Below are 22,224 nucleotides of genomic sequence, written 5' to 3'. Positions count from 1 at the left end.
TATGTTTATAATCTATATTAAACTGGCTTGTTCAGTGTCCTGGACCTGCTGTAAAACATGTTGCACTGTGGGATGTTCCGTCTCTATGAAAACCCCTCGTGTTGAAAGCAATCAACTGACATGATCAAGAAGTTCACATCACTGCTGCTGGGTTACTGATACAGGGGTCATGTTTTAAATGCTGGTGCAAAGTCCCACTTTGAAAGCCTCCCCCCCTCCTTCTCTCTCTCTCTCTCTCTCTCTCTCTCTCTCTCTCTTACTCTTTCTGTCTCTCTCTCTATCTATCTAGCTTCCATTAACTCCATTCTGAAGAACTGGATCTTGAATGCAGGTAAATTGTCTGTTTTTTTTCTGTCTTTATGTCAATAGACCAAAATTTGTTTTATTTTTATACGTATGACAGTAGAACTTTAGCTTAATGTGAAATATTAAAAGGTTTATGCGATTAGATACGTCAAAGGTAGCAACTGTTAGATTTATTTCTTGGAAGTATGCAAATTTGTGAAATTTATCAAAATGTCTTTTCAAATTATTTATCTTGCAATAAGTACATTTATTTATATTATTGTTTATATTGTCTATGTATATACTTTTTCTAAATACATTTTTTTCATTTTTAGTTTTAAAAACTACCTAAAAGTATGAACTTTTATCTGTTTGAGAAATGCATTAAAAACCAAACATGCATATCTGAATATCATTTATACATTATATATATATATATATATATATATATATATATATATATATATATATATATATATATATATATATATATATAATTTTTTTATTAAATATATAATTTTTTATTTTATATATATATAATTTTTTTATTAAATCTGTCCCTGCCACACGCACTCTGTGGGAAGAGCACAAATGACACACAAACTGTAGAAACTGTCAATTACAAAATAAATTATTTTTATTAAATAAACTTGACATAAAAGTAGTATATATATAATATTACTTCAATTTTTTTCTATATACTTTTGGTTCAAAATAAAATCTGTTGACTATGATTAGTGATACTTATTTACAATCTCACAAGAACACAAGCATTTACAAAGACCTCGTCACCACTCCTAGTGCAGCAGCCATTGTCTTTATCATCAAACCAGTATCAACACAATATTTACTGAAGGAAATGCACATGGTCTTCAAAATCAAAGCACCCTTCCTCTTCCAGGAAATGTGCAGTATTTCCTGAAAAGCCCACAGGGTCTCTTCCCTTCAACATGTTTTGTACTGAATCAAACAATAGAGATTTTAAAAAAAGTGAGAGAGAATGTTTGCACGTAAAATGCAGTGCTGGCCAAAGCGTGCCAGCCGAAGTGTGTGGTCTTCATCGCCCACACGGTCTTCATCGCCCACACGCCTCTCCCTCACTTGTAGGGCATCATGAGTGAAGAGAAGAAAACACCAGGCCAACCATGCTGCTCCCAGCTAAAGGTGAGTCTCTCTCTTCTGTAAAGATTAGTCTCTCTCTTTTGTAAAAGTGAGTCTCTCTCTTTTGTAAAGATTAGTCTCTTTCTCTTTTGTAAAGTTGAGTCTCTATCTTTTGGCCATATTTTTATTTTTATAAAATCTCTTAAAAATTTGTTTGTGGGATTTGTGCTTAGATAAATGTCTCATATTTGGCTGTAAACATCTCATTCTGACCTTGGCCTCTAACCCACAACTGAAGTTTGAGCAAATCAGCAAATCTCATGTGAATGAACAGAAACTGTATTGCAATTGCTAGAATAATAATTGAGAGGTCTGTTGTTGCAAAGATGTTTGAGTTATCAGAGATATAATCTTTATTGGCATATGTTTAAGAATGTACTGTATGTATACACACAGACACATGGGCACACATATGCACACAAGCGCGAGCACACACACACACACACACACACACACACACACACACACACACACACACACACATACACTATATTGCCAAAAGTATTCTCTCACCCATCCATATGATCGGAATCAGGTGTTCCAATCACTTCCATGGCCACAGGTGTATAAAATTAAGCACATAGCATGCAGACTGTTTTTACAAACATTTGTGAAAGAATGGGTCTCTCTCAGGAGCTCAGTGAAATCCAGTGTGGAACTGTGATAGGATGCCACCTGTGCAACAAATCCAGTCGTGAAATTTCATCACTCCTAAATATTCCACAGTCAACTGTCAACTGTATTATAAGAAAATGGAAGTGTTTGGGAATTACAGCAACTCAGCCATAAAGTGTTAGGACACGTAAACTGACTGAGTGGGGTCACCGGATGCTGAAGTGCATAGTGTGAAGAGATCAGCAACTTTCTGCAGAGTCAATCACTACAGACATCCAAATTTCATGTGACCTTCAGATTAGCTCAAGATCAGTGCGCAGAGAGCTTCATGGAATGGGTTTCTATGGTCGAGCAGCTGCATCCAAGCCATACATCACCAAGTGCAATGCACCACCACTGGACTCTAGAGGAGTGGAGGTGTGTTCTCTGGTGTGACAAAACATGCTTCACCATCTGGTAGTCTGATGGACGAGTCTGGGTTTGGCAGTTGCCAGGAGAACGGTACTTGTCTGACTGCAAGTGCCAAGTGTAAAGTTTGGTGGAGGGGATTATGGTGTGGGGTTATTTTTCAGGAGCTGGGCTTGGCCCTATAGCTCCAGTGAAAGGAACTCTGAATGCTTCAGCATACCAAGACATTTTGGACAATTCCATGCTCCCAGCTTTGTGGGAACAGTTTGGAGCTGGCCCCTTCCTCTGGTGTGGATGAACTTGACTGGCCTGCACAGAGCCCTGACCTCAACCCGATAGAACACCTTTGGGATGAATTAGAACGGAGACTGAGAGCCAGGCCTTCTCGTCCAACATCAGCATCAGGGTAGTCATGGCCTGGTGGTTAGGGAACTGGTCTTGTGACCGGAGGGTCGTGGGTTCAATTCCCAGACCTGAGGCCATGACTGAGGTGCCCCTAGGCAAGGCCCTTAACCCTCAATTGATCACTTGTATAAAAATGAGATAAAAATGCAAGTCGCTCTGGATAAGGGCGTCTGCCAAATGCCATAAATGTAAATGTAAATGTATGTGACCTCACAAATGTGGTTCTGGAAGAATGGTCAAAAATCCCCATAAACACACTCCTAAACCTTGTAGACAGCCTTACCAGAAGAGTTCTAAGTGCAAAGGGTGGACCAACAAACTAATGTCATATTGAACCCTATGGATTAAGAATGGGAACGGAATGTCATTTAAGCTCATATGTGAGTCAAGGAATGTAAATGAATTCTTTTGGCAAAGAATTTATATATATATATATATATATAATCCCACACACAATAAGGATTACATGGTTGGGGGTGCAGGTTACTTTTGCTTGATTACTTTAGCTCTCCCCACAGAGAGGTTTACTTGATATTTCGTGCGTATTAATGTCTCATGCATTCGTGTGTGTGTGTGTGTGTGCGTGTATGTGTGTGTGAACATTTGTCTGTCTTAGATGTTTCTCTTCTCCTTGTCCTTTGTCTACTTTGCCAAAGCGTTCCAGGGAAGCTACATGAAGAGCTCAGTCACACAGATTGAGAGACGTTTTGACATCCCCAGCTCCCTGATAGGCGTCATTGATGGAAGCTTCGAGATCGGTAAGGGGGCACACACACTTTCATCCATGTAGTACCTCGATACACTATCACACCTGATCAGAACATTTTACTGTAACTGCCAAAATCCCAAGAACATACAGCCTATTGTGCTGAAGACAAGCTGGAGTCTGACATCTTATGTCAGTAACTGACCGGTTTATTCATTGCTCCTGTAGGTAACCTGCTGGTAATAGCATTTGTGAGTTACTTTGGGGCGAAGCTCCACAGACCCAGGCTGATAGGAGGAGGTTGTCTGATCATGGCCGCCTCCTCCATTATCACTGCTCTTCCCCACTTCTTCCAAGGACCGTAAGTTCTAATACAAGTGGAACCACAACTATTTCTATATATTCAATATTCTAAGGATATATATATATATATATATATATATATATATATATATATATATATATATTGACTGGTTGATAGGTCTTTTTCAGTGCTTTACTAGACAAGAGCTTTAACTTGTGTTTAAACAGGTACAAATATGAGACAACAATATCACATTTCTCTGAATCAAATATGTCTGAGACCATTCTACCATGTCTAGCCAATGGGAGCCATCCAGACATGGACCCTCACGTGACAATGACTCAAGCAGGTCAGAGACAACAAGCCTGCCCAGCTATTATATTGGCTACTCCCTAAAAATCTACTTTGCTCATGCATCTGTGGATAACTAACCATGTAGATGGCAGAGTTGTATAATCCAGGTTCAGAAAGTAAAATTCCTCACCAGGATTTTGCTCAGGCTTCCTGGATTGTGTTGATTCCACTATTTTTACCTGGATTGCACTAATTAGAAATCTAGCAAGCTTGAGCAAAATCCTGGTGAGGACTTTTACTTTCTGAACCTGGATTATACAACTCTGGTAGATGGATATACTAATGATGGATAAACATAGCAACCCATCAATGTCAAGCACAAATTCTTATCATAATGACCTGTGACTTTCTAAGCCCAAAAGACTTTAGTAACAATCACTGAAAGGCGTGTGGGACGCTGCTACCTGATATCTGTCTTGGGTTCATGCCTGGAGCTGCCTAAATGTGACCTTTGCTCCTGCAGAGTGTGAGAAAGTGTCGGGATCCTCGCTGTGGGTCTATGTGTTTCTGGGTAACATGCTGCGTGGTATCGGAGAAACTCCGGTCATGCCCCTGGGTGTGTCCTACCTGGACGACTACGCCAGAGAGGAGAACACAGCCTTCTACCTTGGTATGAAGGAAATGGATGAACATTCCCCTTGGCACCAAGCCCTGATGATACACTGGGCACCCTTACCATTCTTACTGTACTATAATAGTATGACTTAGAATGCCTGAGGTAACTATGTTGTGTCTATTAGAGTTCATGTGCCAAAGGATATTTATTTTATTTATTATTTATTATACATATTGCTGTGATTTTATTTGTATTGGCACTAGGGTTGGAGCACTGCCAAGGCTATCTGACAGAGCTCATTCATTTACCAGTAGTTTGGATTTAAAGCATTGGTACTAGCAAAATAGAGATCACTTTATCTGTCTCTGAAGCGTCTGTCTCTATCTCTCTCCGTGTCTTTTGTTCTCAGAAAATATTTGGTAGACCTTGAACTTTGAGAGCTGTTGGAGCTGTTAAGTACAGGGGGATGTGGTAAACGATGGTTTTGTAATGACTGATACCTCACTCTCTTTCTGCCCCTCTCACTCCAAACACAGCATGCATACAAACCATTGGGATCCTTGGACCCATGTTCGGCTTCATGCTGGGCTCCTTCTGTGCTAAACTCTATGTGGACATTGGCGCAGTGAACTTGGGTAAACACTCCTTCACCACTACCAAAAGAGCAGCAAACACAGCAGTACAACCCTAAGATCTCTGACTAGCAGGTGCACAAAAAGATAATTTGAGAGAAGATAATCAAATATAACCCGTCAATGGAAACAGACATAAATACAGTCTTTTCAAACCTAGTAAGCTTCCAGGAAACTGTTTCACTTATTCAGAATTATTGTCCCCGTCCCGTATGACTTGGAGGTGGTCATTATTGAATTGTTTAGTTTGAAATAAATCCAGAATCTGGGAGATCTCTGTGAACTAGATTTTGAAACACTGCTACAAAACATATAACACATACAGTAGCAATGTCTTTGATATTTAGAAGCCATGCCTGTCAGTTTAGTGGCTATTAAATTTACTTTCAACTAGTATTTTATAATTCATTTGTTTTAGCATGAAATGTCATGGTGTACATTAGGAATTAGCTACAGGCAGTGATATGTATCCTGCAAAGGACAGTAGGTCAGAGTTCTCTTAATGACAGTAGGTCAGAAATCTCTTATGGACAGTAAGTCAGAGATCTCTCATGGACAGTAGGTCAGAAATCTCTTATGGACAGTAAGTCAGAGTTCTCTCATGGACAGTAGGTCAGAGTTCTCTCATGGACAGTAAGTCAGAGATCTCTCATGGACAGTATGTCAGAGATCTCTCATGGACAGTAAGTTAGAATTCTCTTATGGACAGTAAGTTAGAATTCTCTTATGGACAGTAGGTCAGAGATCTCTTATGGACAGTAGGTCAGAGATCTCTTATGGACAGTAGGTCAGAGTTCTCTCATAGACAGTAGGTCAGAGTTTTCTTATGGACAGTAGGTCAGAGTCTTCTTATGGACAGTAGGTCAGAGTCTTCTTATGGACAGTAGGTCAGAGTTCTCTTATGGACAGTAAGTTAGAGATCTCTTATGGACAGTAGGTCAGAGTTCTCTTATGGACAGTAAGTTAGAGATCTCTTATGGACAGTAGGTCAGAGATCTCTTATGGACAGTAGGTCAGAGATCTCTTATGGACAGTAGGTCAGAGTTCTCTTATGGACAGTAAGTTAGAGATCTCTTATGGACAGTAGGTCAGAGTTCTCTTATGGACAGTAGGTCAGAGATCTCTTATGGACAGTAAGTCAGATATCTCTTATGGACAGTAAGTCAGAGTTCTCTCATGGACAGTAAGTCAGAGTTCTCTCATGGACAGTAAGTCAGAGTTCTCTCATGGACAGTAGGCCAGAGATCTCTCATGGACAGTAGGCCAGAGATCTCTCATGGACAGTAAGTCAGAGTTCTCTCATGGACAGTTGGTCAGAGATCTCTCATGGACAGTAGGTCAGAGATCTCTCATGGACAGTAGGTCAGAGATCTCTCATGGACAGTTGGTCAGATATCTCTCATGGACAGTTGGTCAGATATCTCTTATGGACAGTAGGTCAGATACCTCTTATGGACAGTAGGTCAGAGATCTCTTATGGACAGTAGGTCAGAGATCTCTTATGGACAGTAGGTCAGAGATCTCTCATGGACAGTAGGTCAGAGATCTCTTTCTCCTCTCCACCTCATTCTACTCACTGCTCATTCGTAACATCCTGATTATCGACTTGTATGCAATGTCTTAAAGGTCATCTGTCTGTAACTCCTAACCCACATTTTTTTTTGTATAACTGTTTCTGCACAAACAATTTTTAAAGGTCAGCGACTTAGCCGTTGCCTTTGAATATTTCTGCTTCTATCTCTAAAACAGAGGTTATGACTGGTTTTGTTATATACCTACTATGATTTTCTAATCATTCTAATATTTATACTGGACATGTAGTAATGGGTCCTGTAAGTGTGCTTTATCTTATATAATGAAAGGCACAAATACAGATTGTAGCTGTCACTGGTAGAACATTGAGACACCTTTTCATGGTATTTTCAAGTTCATGATAATCTGCAAGAAAACTGACAGCGTCTCTGAGCTCCCCAGGACTGGAGAACCCTATTTTACATTTCCTCTCCACAGACACCATCTCCATCACCTATAAAGACTCTCGCTGGGTGGGTGCCTGGTGGCTTGGCTTCCTTGTGACTGGAGCCGTGATGCTACTGGCCGGTATTCCGTTTTGGTTCCTGCCAAGGTCACTGTCCAAGCAAGGAGAGGAGAATGCCAAGAGAAGTCATGAAGACACCGAGGGTGAACAGGATGGCTTCATCCCCACAGAGAGCAACAACATACCATCATCTGTAAAACCTGCCCCTGACTCCATGTCTACCCTGGCCAAAGGTGTTTGCAAAAGAAGTTTCACGTGTTTGTAGAAAGTTGTTTCAATATGACATTATTTTTACGTTTGATTGGAAGTTTAAATAACAAATTTAAATGAATTTGTATACTCACATTGAAAAAGCGTGTTTTATAAGTGCTTTATGGATCTGAAAATGACTCCCTTTTATACACTGTGTCACAGAGTTAATTATTACATGTTCTATCATGTACACTTATTTTTTAAATAGATTTCATAGGTAATTTAAAGAACTCTATACCAGTTTCTTCTCTTATTATGCACTGCAGGAACTTCACTTAACTTCAGTTAAGTGTACCGTAAAAGAGGAACTGTGTGTTCATCTTGTCGTCTGGTATTCTACAGATTTCCTGCCATCGTTGAGAAGACTCTTCAGCAACTCGGTCTATGTTCTCCTCATCTGCACGGGGCTAATACAGGTTAATGGCTTCATCGGAATGATCACGTTTAAGCCCAAGTACATGGAACAGATTTATGGCCAGCCGGCATCCAAGGCCATCTTCCTGATAGGTGCGTGTGCACGTGTGTTTACGCCTTTGATTTGTACGCTGACAAAAAAAAAAACCCCATTTCCATTTGTCATTGTCATTTTGTATGTGGAACTTTGAATCACTTTGAATTCGTCATTTAAATCATGTTAAAACCAGCATGTGAACACATTTCCATTAGTTCCATAGCTGGTCTTGGAGCAGAGTGCTTGTGCTAGTAATTCTACCCCCCTCTCCTGCTAGGTACCATGAATCTCCCCGCGGTGGCCTTGGGGATCATCATGGGGGGGTTTGTGATGAAACGGTTCAAGCTGAACGTTATTGGAGCAGTCAAGATCTGCATCGGCTCCTCCTTCTTCTCGTTCATCCTGCTTCTCACCCAGTACTTCCTGAGCTGTGAGAACTCTGATGTGGCCGGACTCACTGTGTCTTATCAGGGGTAAATACTGTCCTGCTGTTTGCTTGTCTGACTCCACAAGCTCTTCACAACACTCTGGGGGGTGGCCAAATTCATGATTTGTCACTGTGTGACTGCTTAGTGTCTGTCTTCATAGACTTGTTACTCCCTTGTAGTGAATTCAGAAGCATAATGCTCAGACAGACAAATGTTTAATTAATAAACAAACTTGAAATATATTGGGAACTTTCTCGATATATCTCTACGATGTCTTTATCCCTTATGTATAAATGTATTCATAGCGGAATATATACCTGTTCATACTGGAATGTAAAAAGCAGATGCAGGAGTAAACAATGTTGTTATAGGGTTTTAGACCAGTAAAACCAGTTCCATTGTGTTCTGTCTCTATTGTGTTACAGACTGGAGGCTTTTATAGTTGTGGTCTAGTGAAGTTTGGCCAGACAGAGTCTTGGTCAAGTGCCCAAAGCAATGAGTCATAAAACACTTTAGCGGACTTGTTGCGTGCCTCGTGCAGCCGCGCAAGAAATTTCGGTTCTGAGATCTCGGCGATGTTTTTTTCTCCTAGTGTTCGGCAGGTGTCGTACGAGCAGCAGAGCCTGCTGTCCCAGTGTAACTCCGTCTGCTCCTGCTCTCTGAGGCACTGGGACCCGGTGTGCTCCTCTAACGGCCTGACCTACTCTTCGCCCTGCCTCGCCGGTTGCCAGAGCGTCACGGGTGCCGGCAAAGAGATGGTGAGCTGTCCTGTCTTGGGTTGCCATGACCAGGATTGGGTTGTTATAGTAAAAATGTGAAGAATCTTTATTTAGTCCATGTGTAACGCAGGATTGTTTGAAATCACACCAAGTACTTATAACCACAAATACAAATACATGAATAATGACAGAAGGGGAACTAACCGTGACACCATGACACATTCAGCACAGCAATTTTTTTAATCATTTTTTGAATTTAGATTTTAAAATAACTCATAGTCTAGTCATCGTAATTATATGTTTTCAATGGTTTAACTGTTTTGAATATTTTTGGATGGACGTAGTACATTAGTAGTGCATGGTCTTGTGGTAGGGAACTGGTCTTGTGACCGGAAGGTGGGTTCGATTCCCAGACCTGAGGACATGACTGAGGTGCCCTTGAGCAAGGCTCCTAACCCCAACTGCTCCCCGGGCGCCGGGCTAGGGCTGCTCACCGCTCTGGGCACGTGTGTACCACAGCCCCCTAGTAATCACTAGTGTGTGTGTGTGTGTGTGTGTGTGTGTGTGTGTGTGTTCTAACTGCACAGATGGGTAAAAAGTGGAGGACAATTGCAGTGAAAAATCACAATTGACAAATATGGCACATTATTATTATTATTACATTAACCCAGAGTTTTCATGAATGAGTTCCTCCACTTAGTTCTCATTGGTTTCTCATTGTTATATAAATAAACTTGCCTTGCCTTTTAATTTCAGATACAATAATATAACCTTCTTGTTACAGCAGGTAGTATAGTAATATTTGAACAAACCTTCCAAATGTGGTTACCACCGAATTCTTTGGAATTCTTCTCTGTAAAGGTTTTCCACAACTGCACCTGTGTTGGAGAGGCTCTCATGCCAGCTATCAACAGGTCTGTGGTACTGGGCCAGTGTCCTCGGGACGGCTCGTGTGACTACATGTTCAAGATCTACATGGGGGTGTCGGTAATTGCGGCCTTTATCTCTGCTGCGGCTGCCACTCCCGGGTGCATTATTCTGCTCAGGTAGGATGGTGCAGGCGGAAACGTTGCTATGGCTGTCGCCTGTCTGTTCAGGCTTTTATTAGAGAAAACCTCTTTGTTTTCCTTTTTCCTCTTAGGTCCATACAGCCAGAACTGAAGTCTCTGGCTCTGGGGATGCAGACACTGATAGTTCGGACCCTGGGTGAGAGAAACGCCTTTTTCACTCACTCTCACTATTTTGATAAAACTGTAACGACCATTTATAGGGTCTGCTGCAGGCGAAACCTTTCAAATAATTTTGTGTCATTTTCAGGTGGAATTCCTCCTCCGATATATTTCGGGGCTTTGATTGACAGGACGTGTCTGAAATGGGGCACAAAGCAATGTGGGGGACGAGGGGCTTGTCGACTCTATGACTCTGATGCCTTTAGGTGAATGTTTGCATATAATTTGCAAATGTGCTCAAAAACTAGTTTGTTTAGGCAGGAAAAAGACTGATGCAAGAAATATGTGCTTAGGAATTTTAAAAACAAGACAAATAGACAAGGTATGATTGTCTCCATTTTAACTGTGCAACAGCTACACTATATTGCCAAAAGTATTCTCTCACCCATCCATATGATCGGAATCAGGTGTTCCAATCACTTCCATAGCCACAGGTGTATAAAATTAAGCACCTAGGCATGCAGACTGTTTTTACAAACATTAGTGAAAGAATGGGTCACTCTCAGGAGCTCAGTGAAGTTCAGTGTGGAACTGTGATATGATGCCACCTGTGCAACAACTGTAGTGTAATTTCCTCGCTCCTAAATATTCCACAGTCAACTGTCAGCTGTATTATAAGTGTTTGGGAACGACAGCAACTCGGCCACAAAGTTAGGACATGTAAACGGTCGGGGGGGTCGGGGGGGGGGGGTGTTAGTGGGGTCAGCAGATGCTGAAGCACATAGTGCGAAGAGGTCGCCAACGTTCTGCAGAGTGAATCACTACAGACATCCAAACTTCATGTGGCCTTCAGATTAGCTCAAGATCAGTGTGCAGAGAGCTTCATGGAATGGGTTTAGATGGTTGAGCAGCTGCATCCAAGCCAAGAGTAGTTGGGTAGAGGGAGGATTATGGTGTGGGGTTGTTTTACACAATCTGGGCTTGGCCCCTTAGTTCCAGTGAAAGGAACTCTTAATGTTTCAGCATACCAAGACATTTTGGACAATTCCATTCTCCCAACTTTGTGGGAACAGTTTGGAGCTGGCCTCTTCCTCTTCCAACATGACTGTGCACCAGTTCACAAAGCAAGGTCCATAAAGACATGGTGTGTCTGGTGTGGATGAACTTGACTGGCCTGCACAGAGTCCTGACCTCAACCCGATAGAACACCTTTGAGATGAATTAGAGTGGAGACAGAGAGCCTGGCCTTCTGGAAGAGTGCTCAAAAATCACCATAAACACACTCTTAACCTTGTGGACAGCTTTCCCAGAAGAGTTTAAGCTGTTCTAACCGCAAAGGGTGGACCAACGTCATATTGAACCCTATGGATTAGGAATGGGATGTCACTTAAGCTCATGTAAGTCGAGGAAAGTGAGCAAATGCTTTTGGCAATATAGTGTATATTTTGCCAGATTGATAGACATAAATGTAGTTTAAAATGAACTACAGTGATTACAAGGTAAAACGATTTTTATCGCACCCTTACTGATCATCTAGACACCCAAAGTTTCTAGATAAAATGTTAGGTTAAAATTTTAAATACCATTAATAATCAAATAAATAATCGATTTTTCACTGTGTGTTTTTAAGCGACAGTCTGATACCTTTTAATGACTGACTCTCATAGCCTAGGTGTTTACTGTCTGAATATCAATCTCCTGCCCTCCAGAGCAAGATTCCTGGGGCTGATCTACGGCCTGTACTCCCTGTCTTACGTGTTGTGGGGTCTGCTCTATTACCGACTGTCCCGCCGACACAAGCGACAGGCCCTGAAAGACCAGGCCAAGGCCATGGAACAGGAGTCCAAGGGCACGGCCAGCAGCAACGGAAACGCCTCCTCGGCCTTCGTGAAGTGCAAAGAGGAACTGGACAGGGAGACCACTATATAAATATATCACATTCATTCATATATACCAAATGCATATCTGCTATTTAGGCCACTGTGATGCTGTATGTGTGATGTAAATCTTACATAACTGTGTACAGTTTGTGATGTAGAGGTGAATGCCTTACAATGCTGCGTATAGTCCAGGGAGAATATATGACAATGCCATACACGCAACAAATGCACCACCTACTGGCCACTTTGTGGTACTACCTGTTCCTTACATTCACCACATTTAGACAGTTAGGAAATAGCCACAAAACTAATCTAGGTTTTAGTATGCAAATGTTCAGGGGCTTTGCTCTGTTCCAGAAAATATGTTATACTAAATATGGATGTTAGTATGCAAAACATACACAAAAATGTTACATTATTGATAAAAAAAGACCTACATCATTTTGAGATATGTACACCTTAGTATCAGAACACAGTAGCACAGATCTTGTTACATACTGTATGGTTTAGTGCAAGGACATTTCTAGCACATTTATGCTTAGTATTTTGATTTAAAGAGTATAATGCTCAGGTCATGGTATTCACAAAGGTGATATATAAGTTCATAAAAGTGATATATATTCATAAAGTTGATCGTTTTAGCTTGCGGTTGTCTTTGTTGTATTCTACTGTTTTATAGGGGCCAGGTAAGTAAACGAGACATAGTGAATGCTGGTCACATTACACACCTGTATATAAAGCACGTGGTTCTGCTGTATATTTGTAGAGCCCAATCTACAGACTGGTGGATCCAACTGTACAATTTTACAGACATTCTTTCTGACTTTCATTTTCATGTCCATGTGTACAGGATCTTATCATTGCTATTAAACCCCACAGAGAAACATTATTAAGTGTTAAATTCATCAGTGCTTCGCAACAGTGTCATGATGTGACCATTAGGAGGCGCTGTTGACAACAAACCTACTAGCTTTCACTGCCTGTTGCCAATTTAAATCGACCGATCCAGGATCATTTTATTTAGATCAGTCCAGGGCTTAATTTGAGCCGGATCCTGCCGGAACAGGATCCGGGAACTTTTTCATTTTGAAGGGTGTGTTCCGGGAACTGTTTGCCTCGATCCGGTAACTTTCTATGGGAGGTATTTCCTGCCAATAATAAAACTAAAATGAAAACACTAAAATGAAAATGAAAATACCGTTTTGCCATTTCTTTTTCCATACATGTGTGAAAATATTATGACAAAATTAAAAATCACTTAATTTGCAATTTAATTTTTCACTCGAGCACGGGTCATATGTGACAAATATAAAATGAAAATTAAAAAGGAGGATTGGCGCTACCTGCTGGTGATTTTCTTTTTCATTTTCTTTTTCGTTTTCAACTTCACCAGCATGCAAATACATGTAAATGAACAGTAGGCGGAGCTACAACTACAGTACCTCCCGTGAAATCCAGAGAGGGCAGCACACAGCGACATAGGCCCTTTTCACACTTCCGCATTTTTTCTTCCGGAAGCTCTCGTTGCAGGGTAAAGTTACTTCCGTTACACATTAAACAATGGCAGAGTCCAATAACAAGAGCTTTTGCAGTGCACCAGGGTGCTCGATCTCGAAGCAAAAACAGTCGTATCTCAGTTTCTATGGTTTTCCGGCTGACGACGAGCAGAAAAGAAAATGGGTTTGTGCAATTAGGAGGGATGAAGGGGAAAACTTTGTGATACGGAGCATCTTTGTGTGTAGCCACAGCATTTCACTGCTGCAGACTACATAGCAGGAAGCTCGCGGCTAAAAGTTGGTGCTGTTCCCTGTTACTGTCCCAGTACTGTTACTGTTCCCAGTACTGTTACTGTTCCCAGTACTGTTACTGTTCCCAGCCGGTTTCAGTGGAACAGTTGCTGTCCGCGTTTGAAAGATCAAGCTCTCGGCTGGGAGTACACGTACGTCCGCTAGCATCTATCTGTTACCCGCTAGCATCTAGCCCCGGTTCGCTAGCTTCTAGCTCCGGTTCGCTAGCTTCTAGCCCCGGTTCGCTAGCTTCTAGCCCCGGTCCGATAGCATCTAGCCCCGGTTCGCTAGCATCTAGCCCCGGTTCGCTAGCTTCTAGCCCCGGTTCGCTAGCTTCTAGCCCCGGTTCGCTAGCTTCTAGCCGTGATCCGATAGCTTCTAGCCCCGGTTCGCTAGCATCTAGCCCCGGTCCGCTAGCATCTAGCCCCGGTCCGCTAGCTTCTAGCCCCGGTTCGCTAGCTTCTAGCCCCGGTCCGATAGCTTCTAGCCCCGATCCGATAAAAATATATATATGGGGAGCCGTTTGGGAGCCGAAAGAGCCGGCTCTCCACAGTAAGAAGAGCCATTAGAGCCGCATCTCAAAATAGAGCCGAAAATCCCATCACTATTTCACGGGAGGTACTGTAGTTGTAGTTCCGCCTACTGTTCATTTACATGTATTTGCATGCTGGTGAAGTTGAAAACGAAAATGAAAAGTGGAAAAAGAAAATGAAAAGTGGAAAATGAAAAAGAAAATCACCAGCAGGTAGCGCCAATCCTCCTTTTTAATTTTCATTTTATATTTGTCACATATGACCCGTGCTCGAGTGAAAAATTAAATAGCAAATTAAGTGATTTCATTTTATTTTTAATTTTGTCATAATATTTTCACACATGTATGGAAAAAGAAATGGCAAAACGGTATTTTCATTTTCATTTTAGTGTTTTCATTTTAGTTTTATTATTGGCAGGAAATACCTCCCATAACTTTCAAGCCAACTAATTATATTACAGGTATACCGATGTTCAACTGCATAACGTGAACTAGCTAACCTAGCAATCCATCCACATGTTGAATTAATAAATAGCCTACTTCTCAAACTGCTTACAAGCGTAGCTTCAGAATATCAAGCTAGCTTGTTGACATTTTGTTAAGTGGACACAACTTCCTGAATGCTATTTTAGTAAAAAATAAAAAAAAACACACACACACATCCAGGTCCTTGCATATTTGTAAAAATGCTTGCCACTTTGTTTTTCAAGCCATTTAAGAAGGGAGAATGAGACATTGGTGCACTTCAAGTAGACATTTTAGTAGACATCCTCTGAGTGACCGCTAGTCTGCCTACTTTAATATAGATTCTTGCGCACAAACGCAACTACGTCGACAAGGTAATTGAGACTGTGACGTCACATGGATTCACATCTAAAGGGACTTTCCAACAGCCAGAAACTATCATTTGTTGGACATCGACAGCAATTAAAGATCATCTTACGGTTCAAAATGGATTTCCGAGATTTGATTGAGCAGCATTACAAGTCGGATTGTAGCAGCAACGGCGGCGCATCCACACAGGTACCCTACTTCAAATAACTGTTTATGTTATTTATCACTCTGCTTTCCATGATGAAAATGATTTGGTTATTCAACATTGTGTCATACCTCAGTGTGATTACTGTTTTGCGTGTCGATGTAGTCTGAATGGATACGTTAAATGAGAGCACTAATTCAAGTGTTTGGATGTTGTATTATTTATGTAGCCTAATGTATTGGTCTTTAGACCTACACATTTGTATCTAAACAGTTAAAATCTTCCATGTTTAAAAAAAAGGATTGTGAATAAATGAATTTCTATATATAATTTAGGTGTAATTAATCCAGGTGTAAAATATGTGATCGGAAATCATAAAAAAATTTATAGAGTGTGCAATATGTAAATGTAACCAGGGATTTATTTAAAATAATTTAAATAAGATGATTTACATGTGGTTTCTGTGTTTTGTCCCATACTTCAGGATTACATGCGGGACCGCCCATTGCAACACCCCATAATCTCATCCTCCAAGCAGCTGGAGATGATTGAGCGAGAGCAGCGGCAGTTGCAGGCGGGCCGTGTTCAGAAGGTGATGGAAATCGGTTTACGTCAAGAAGAAAGACAGGAGGCAATTCTTAAACGAGTATGTGGCAAGTCATTCCACCAGTCCACCAGGATCAACCACAACATCCGACTGGAGCCCATGAGGAACGGTCAGAGTGGCTCTTTCCACTCTGCTGTATCCTCAGTGAGCCACTGCGCACCGCTGCACAAGCCGCAGAGAGTGCGCAGAATCCATGGCTCACAGGCTGCTGTCGGACAGGAGCTGTCTCCCTTCAGGCCGGAGCACCCGTGCACGCCCGTTGATCTCATGCCCGCTATTCGGACACCCGTGCCCCCACCAGCGGTAGCCAAACCCAGCAGGCTCCCCAGACCGCTGACTCTGTACAAGCGGGCCAAGCCTGTGGAGAAGGCCTGTGAAGTGCCAGGTGAGTTCTCTTCCTGGAAATCGTCAGCTGGAGTAGCAAAGCTCAACACGGGGGCCATGCTCAGCTACCCATGTATCTCAAATATAGATGTTTTCTGTAATGAATTATAATACTGTATATTTACAAGAAACCTGCAAGTAGAGCTTCAGAAACAGAAAGTTAATGAAACAATTAATGAAAGTTAAATAACAGTGGCGTGTTGTGAGGCTATAGTTAACCGCTCCGCTCCAAATGTAGCAGGATCCGGTCAGGAGCAGCGGCCAGAACCCCCCAGCAAACCGGCCAGCGGCAAGGCCGGCCTGAAGGCGGCTCGGTTCAGCCAGGGGTTGGCGACATCCTACAAGCCTGCTGAGAACAGGGACACCGCTAGAGCTGCAGAAATTAGCCAGGGCAAAGGGGCTGTGGCAGAGACTCTGAGACTGGTTAGGGAGCAGCCTCTGGCCAGACCTGAGCTGGGCCTCAGCCAGGCATTACAGCTGCTGGAGAATGAGGACTGGTAGGCTTTTACCAAACTCCAGCCGACAGTCTGCCTCACACCGAGCAAACAAAGTTTACACTAAGCTATCCCAGCCAGAACAGAGCTATAATGCCTGAGAATACGGAAATATCATGCTTTGGCAATATAAACATAAATAATTAGTAATGGGCACTCTAACAGGGAATACATAGCCTATAGCTTATGTGTTGATTTTTATTGATGAAACTTGTTTAGCATTACTCATGTGATAACACCAGATATGTACACCGTGTTCTAACACTGTGTTTTGGAACAGGGAGAAGAAGATCAATGGGCTCAAACTGGTGCGTTCGCTGGTGCAACACCATGCCAATATCCTTCTGGCCAATCTCCACAACGTGTGCCTGGCCGTGCTCGAGGAGGTGAGTAACCTGCTTATGAACTAAATATTCTGTAATCATAGCCAAGGCGCTTGAGAATGAGCTTCACCATTTGCTACCCCAACTGGACACGCTCCATTTTATGTATTTGGATGTTCTGACCTGTGGAATAGTCAATTTCGAATGTTTTAGAGAGGAATTTCTTGTCATAAGATTGGTGTGGAGGCCTGGCCTGGAACTTGAGGCTTACGGTTGCCTGTCTCTCTGTCTTTCTCTTCTGTGTCCACTGTCTCAGGTGAAGAACATGTGCTCCATGGTTTCACGTGCTGCCATGACCACGCTGGCACACATGTTCACCTACCTGCGGAGGGCCATGGACCCCGAGGCAGCAGAAGCCGCCCTCGTCCTGCTGCACAAGGCGTGTGAGAACAGCGCCTTCATCAGGGAGGATGTGGGCCTGGCACTCAGTGCCATGGTGCACAGCTGCTCAGCCAGGAGGTCCATTCATGCCCTGCTGGCCGGAGGACTAAGGTAGGATCACCTCACCAACACAATCATGCAGTATTTCCACCAAAATAAACAGCATTGTCAAAAGAGGCTTTTAGTAGAAGACAGAAGTACATTTATAGTACAGTAGAGTTTTGTGGGCAGTCTGGAGTGATTTGCAGTAACAATTTATTTGCAGGACAAAACATTCATTAGTCTTTCTTGTAAGAATGAAGCAGAGTTCATGTGCTTGCAAACTCCAGATGTATTTCTCACTATGTGTTTCACTTTAATCCTCCAGCCACAGAAACGCCACTGTGAGGAAGACTACAGCGTGTCATATCAAAAGCCTCGCTCAGCTGCAGGGGGCTTCTAAACTGCTCACGGGCAAGGACCTCACGGAGCGCTTCCTGTCCGCCATCAGCTGATTGGCTCTGGACGCTGGACAGGAAGTGAGGTAGACAGCTCCATTGCTCTCTATGGCCCTGGAGTCAGCGCTGTGTCCATCAACACGTAGAATTGATCAATGAGCCATGAGAGTAATTTAAAAACATGTATCCTCAGGTTCCATGCCCGTAATTGCATAAAGTTTTTGGCCACCAATAAGGACTTTGTCAAGATGGTGGACAAATTTGTGTCCCCAAAAGATCGATCATCTGTTAAAGTCTTATCATTTTCATATACAGAAAATAATAGTACTTATAACATCTGTTGTCTTCTCTTTGAAATGTATCGATAAAAATGGACGCCGTTTGAGAAAAAAGAAAGTCCCCTACCGGTCGCCTCCATCTACAGCGGCAGTTGTTGTTGTGTTGTGTTCGTTCCTCAGGTGGGCGGAGCCCACGATCCGTCTCACCTGATGGTCGTTTGTTTGTCTATATATGTCTTGTCTTTGTACCAGTTGACCGCTGGTCATTATATCCTTCATTTGGATTAAGTCACGGGTTTTGGTTTGGCACTTTTTCTATTAAACCATACTTTATCCCTGAGACTTGGCATGATCGCTTCCTTTTTGTTTCGCTCACCCTGCCTATCATAGAATCAGCTATAAAGAAAAACACCACCACATCCTACTGGTCAATTGACATGACCACCATCATAAGATCAGCTTCAGGATTTACAGCAATAAGCTACTTCTTCAATAAATTAAACAAGTTCTTCCAAACAGTTCTATTTCTCATTATTTTCTCATCTCATTTCTCATAGAAAAAAGCACCGGCTAAAGTTTCCTATATATCTATTTCACTTGAATATGTCTTGCTACTTCAGCTGCATGGCCAGGTGCTTGAACACTGCAAGGGGTTCAATAGCTTGAGGCATGACAGACATTAGTGAGTTAGTGCATACATTATCCAGACAAATCAGAAAACAAACTAGGACAACAACCAGTAAAACTATCCTGACAAATAAACTTTCGTTTCTTTTCTTTCTCTTTGTGTGTTAATGGGCAAAACTTTTTTTGTTTTTTTGCATAATGAGCTTCAGCTTAGAATAATGCAGAACATATTGCTAAGAAGAAAAAAAGCTTACAGCACCTGGTATTCCCAGGTGGTTTCCCATCATACCAGTATAAAAGTATAATCCATTAATATAATAATTTATTAAATATATTAAGATTTATTTCTGAGCGACCCATTTTTTTTGGCTCGTGCCCCATCCAAGGGTCGCGACCCAGAGTTTGAAAAACCCTGCAGTAGAGCACATGTAAAATAGAGCTTTTATACACTACAGACTTAAACAGGAACGTCGTCTATGTTGTCAGAAAAGGATAAAATAACGTGTTGCGTTTGTTGTTTTTTCTTTCATTGGCTTTAATCTCCTCTTAGTCTCTGTAAGGTGGAATGTAGTTATTTAGCTCTGTAGACGCACAACTAGCGCACAACACAGTTTACACCAAGCAGAACGGTCTGTTAACTCTTTCATGGTAATTTTTTAAATATAATTTGAGGTAATTATCATCTTTAAAAAAACTGAATTATTTTCATGCTGGTTTACAGTTGATCTCAAACTATTTTTCATTTTAATGTTTTTAAATATTAGATAAATTAGCTGTTTGGTGGCATATGCTTTTTGTCAATAGCAAGGTTTTAACTGGTTTTGTCATGTTTGAAATTGGTGTTTAAAAAGTTTAATAGTAAGATCAGCTGAGTTTAGAGCAGGGGTACTCAACTAAACTTGTGCGCGGTCCAATTTTGGCAGATACCTGTGACCTGAGGTCCGGTGCGGCGGGGGACAAGGACGGATTAAGGATAGTCTGGGCCCCTGGGCAAAGGGTTGCACAGGGCCCCCCCCTACCCCCACCCTTTTCACACACGCGCACACATTTTTTTCACACATGCGCATGCTCACACACTTTATTTTATTATTTTGTAATTCTTTTTTCATACACGCATTTTTTATTTTTATTTTTTTCACACGCGAACTTTTTTCACATACATTTTTTATTTTTTTCACAGCCATTTTTTTTTTTTTTCACGCGCGCACTTTTTTATATATTTTATTCACACGCACCCTTTTTTTCACACGTGCACTTTCTTCCACACGCGCACGCACATTAAACATTTTTTTTCCACACGCGCATTTTATTATTATTTTTTGTTTCACACGCGCATGCTCACACACGCGCAATTTTATTATTTTTTTTATACGTGCACATTTTTTCATACACATTTTTTATTTTTCACATGCGCACACTCACACGCGCAATTTTATTTATTTTTTTTCACACGCGCACTTTTTTCACAGCCATTTTTTATATATTTTTTCACGCGTGCACTTTTTTATATAATTTTTTCACATGCACACTTTTTTCACACATGCGCACACTCACACGCGCATTATTTTTTGTTTCACACGCGCACACTCACACACGCGCAATTTTATTTATTTTTTAAACGGGCACTTTTTTTCACACGCGCATTTTATTTTTATTTTTTGTTTCACAAGCGCACGCTCACACGCGCAATTTTATTTTATTTTTACACACGCACTTTTTTTTCCACACATTTTTTATTATATACTTTTTTCACATGCATTTTTTATTCCCCCCCGCGCACCGCCCCTCCCCAAAAACATAAATAAATTAATACATTAAACAACCTGTCACTAACTAACCCTAACTCAAGAGTCTATTTTATATATGTTTCTTTCTACTTTCTTGCAAAGTCATCCACTAATTCATCAAAATTAAGCTGTCTGACCAAATCTGATTCAATGGCCAGAAGTGACAGTGAGTTCAGGCGGTTTTGGCGCATCCTAATCCTGAGTTCATTCTTAATACGAGCCAGTTTGGAGAATGAACGCTCCCCTTCACAATTTGTGATAGTCACAGTCAAAAAAAGTCTAAGTGCTATGTAGACATTTGGAAAGGTTGACTGTAAATTCAAATTTATCATGGTTTTGAGCATTTTACTAGGATGTTTTTCTTTTTCTGTTATGAATGATTTGTATTGTATCAATTCATCAGCCAAGCTCATGTTCAGATCTGAAGGATATGCTGCAGCGAGTGAGTTAGCCTTTAAAGTGAGCTCACTGTTGGACATATTGTCAGCCATGAAAAGAACATCAAATAGCTCAGTTAAGTGTGTATATGCATTCAAACGGTGGTTGAGACAGGACACAAGTTTGTCAATGACAACATTGTAAGTTTCGATCCGAAACTTGTCTTTTCTGTTAAATGCTACACCTGGCTCTGCACTATCATCAGACATAATTTTGTGCTTCTTTGTACGCTGGAGGTCATGCTTGTACTCTTGGGAGACAGCAGTGGTGACATTTAAAGCTGCCCCTTCAAACACCTCAAAGTTATCTCTCTGTGCTGCCACAAAGTCTCGTAAAGACAAGAGAAGTTGTGTAGCTGTACATATGTCAATATCATGCTTCTGCAGCTGCAGGCTTGTGGCTTGGAACCTCTGTAGTATTGTGTCCCAGAAGTATGCCATGAAGGCCATCTCCAATGTGTCCAATTTGTCACAGAGTGCAGAGGCATCACTTCGAGTTACACATTTCTCCTCCATATCTTTAGACATATCATTCAATGCCTCTCTCAGTTGTGCATAATATTTCCAAAGAGCCTTAGTTGACTCAGCTCGTGCGCTCCATCGAGTACATGACAGTGATTTCAGTGTGAGTTTGATATCAGTATCATGGAAAACCTTTCCCCACCTGTGTGTAGATGATGCACAAACTGTGTACATTGCCTGTACAAAGTCAAAAAAATGTCCAGCTTCTGGGCTACTGTCCCAGCAT

At 41.5% G+C, this 22,224-nt stretch overlaps 1 protein-coding gene across 1 annotated transcript; it reads left to right on the top strand.

Annotated features, from left to right (window-relative positions):
• Positions 1–271: 271 nt before the first annotated feature.
• Positions 272–13,543, top strand: slco1d1 (solute carrier organic anion transporter family, member 1D1). Its single transcript, XM_077004748.1, has 15 exons — positions 272–331; positions 1,393–1,449; positions 3,491–3,632; positions 3,809–3,941; positions 4,112–4,233; positions 4,702–4,848; positions 5,331–5,429; positions 7,437–7,697; positions 8,059–8,223; positions 8,445–8,640; positions 9,188–9,353; positions 10,176–10,360; positions 10,456–10,520; positions 10,632–10,749; positions 12,193–13,543. Exons 1-15 carry the CDS (start codon positions 326–328, stop codon positions 12,410–12,412), a joined length of 2,082 nt encoding a protein of 693 aa, XP_076860863.1. The 5' UTR covers positions 272–325; the 3' UTR covers positions 12,413–13,543.
• Positions 13,544–22,224: the final 8,681 nt, after the last annotated feature.

This window comes from Brachyhypopomus gauderio, chromosome 5, assembly GCF_052324685.1.
Source record: "Brachyhypopomus gauderio isolate BG-103 chromosome 5, BGAUD_0.2, whole genome shotgun sequence".
NCBI classification, from domain to species: Eukaryota; Metazoa; Chordata; class Actinopteri; order Gymnotiformes; family Hypopomidae; genus Brachyhypopomus; species Brachyhypopomus gauderio.
This window is presented reverse-complemented; position numbering and strand designations above follow the sequence as displayed.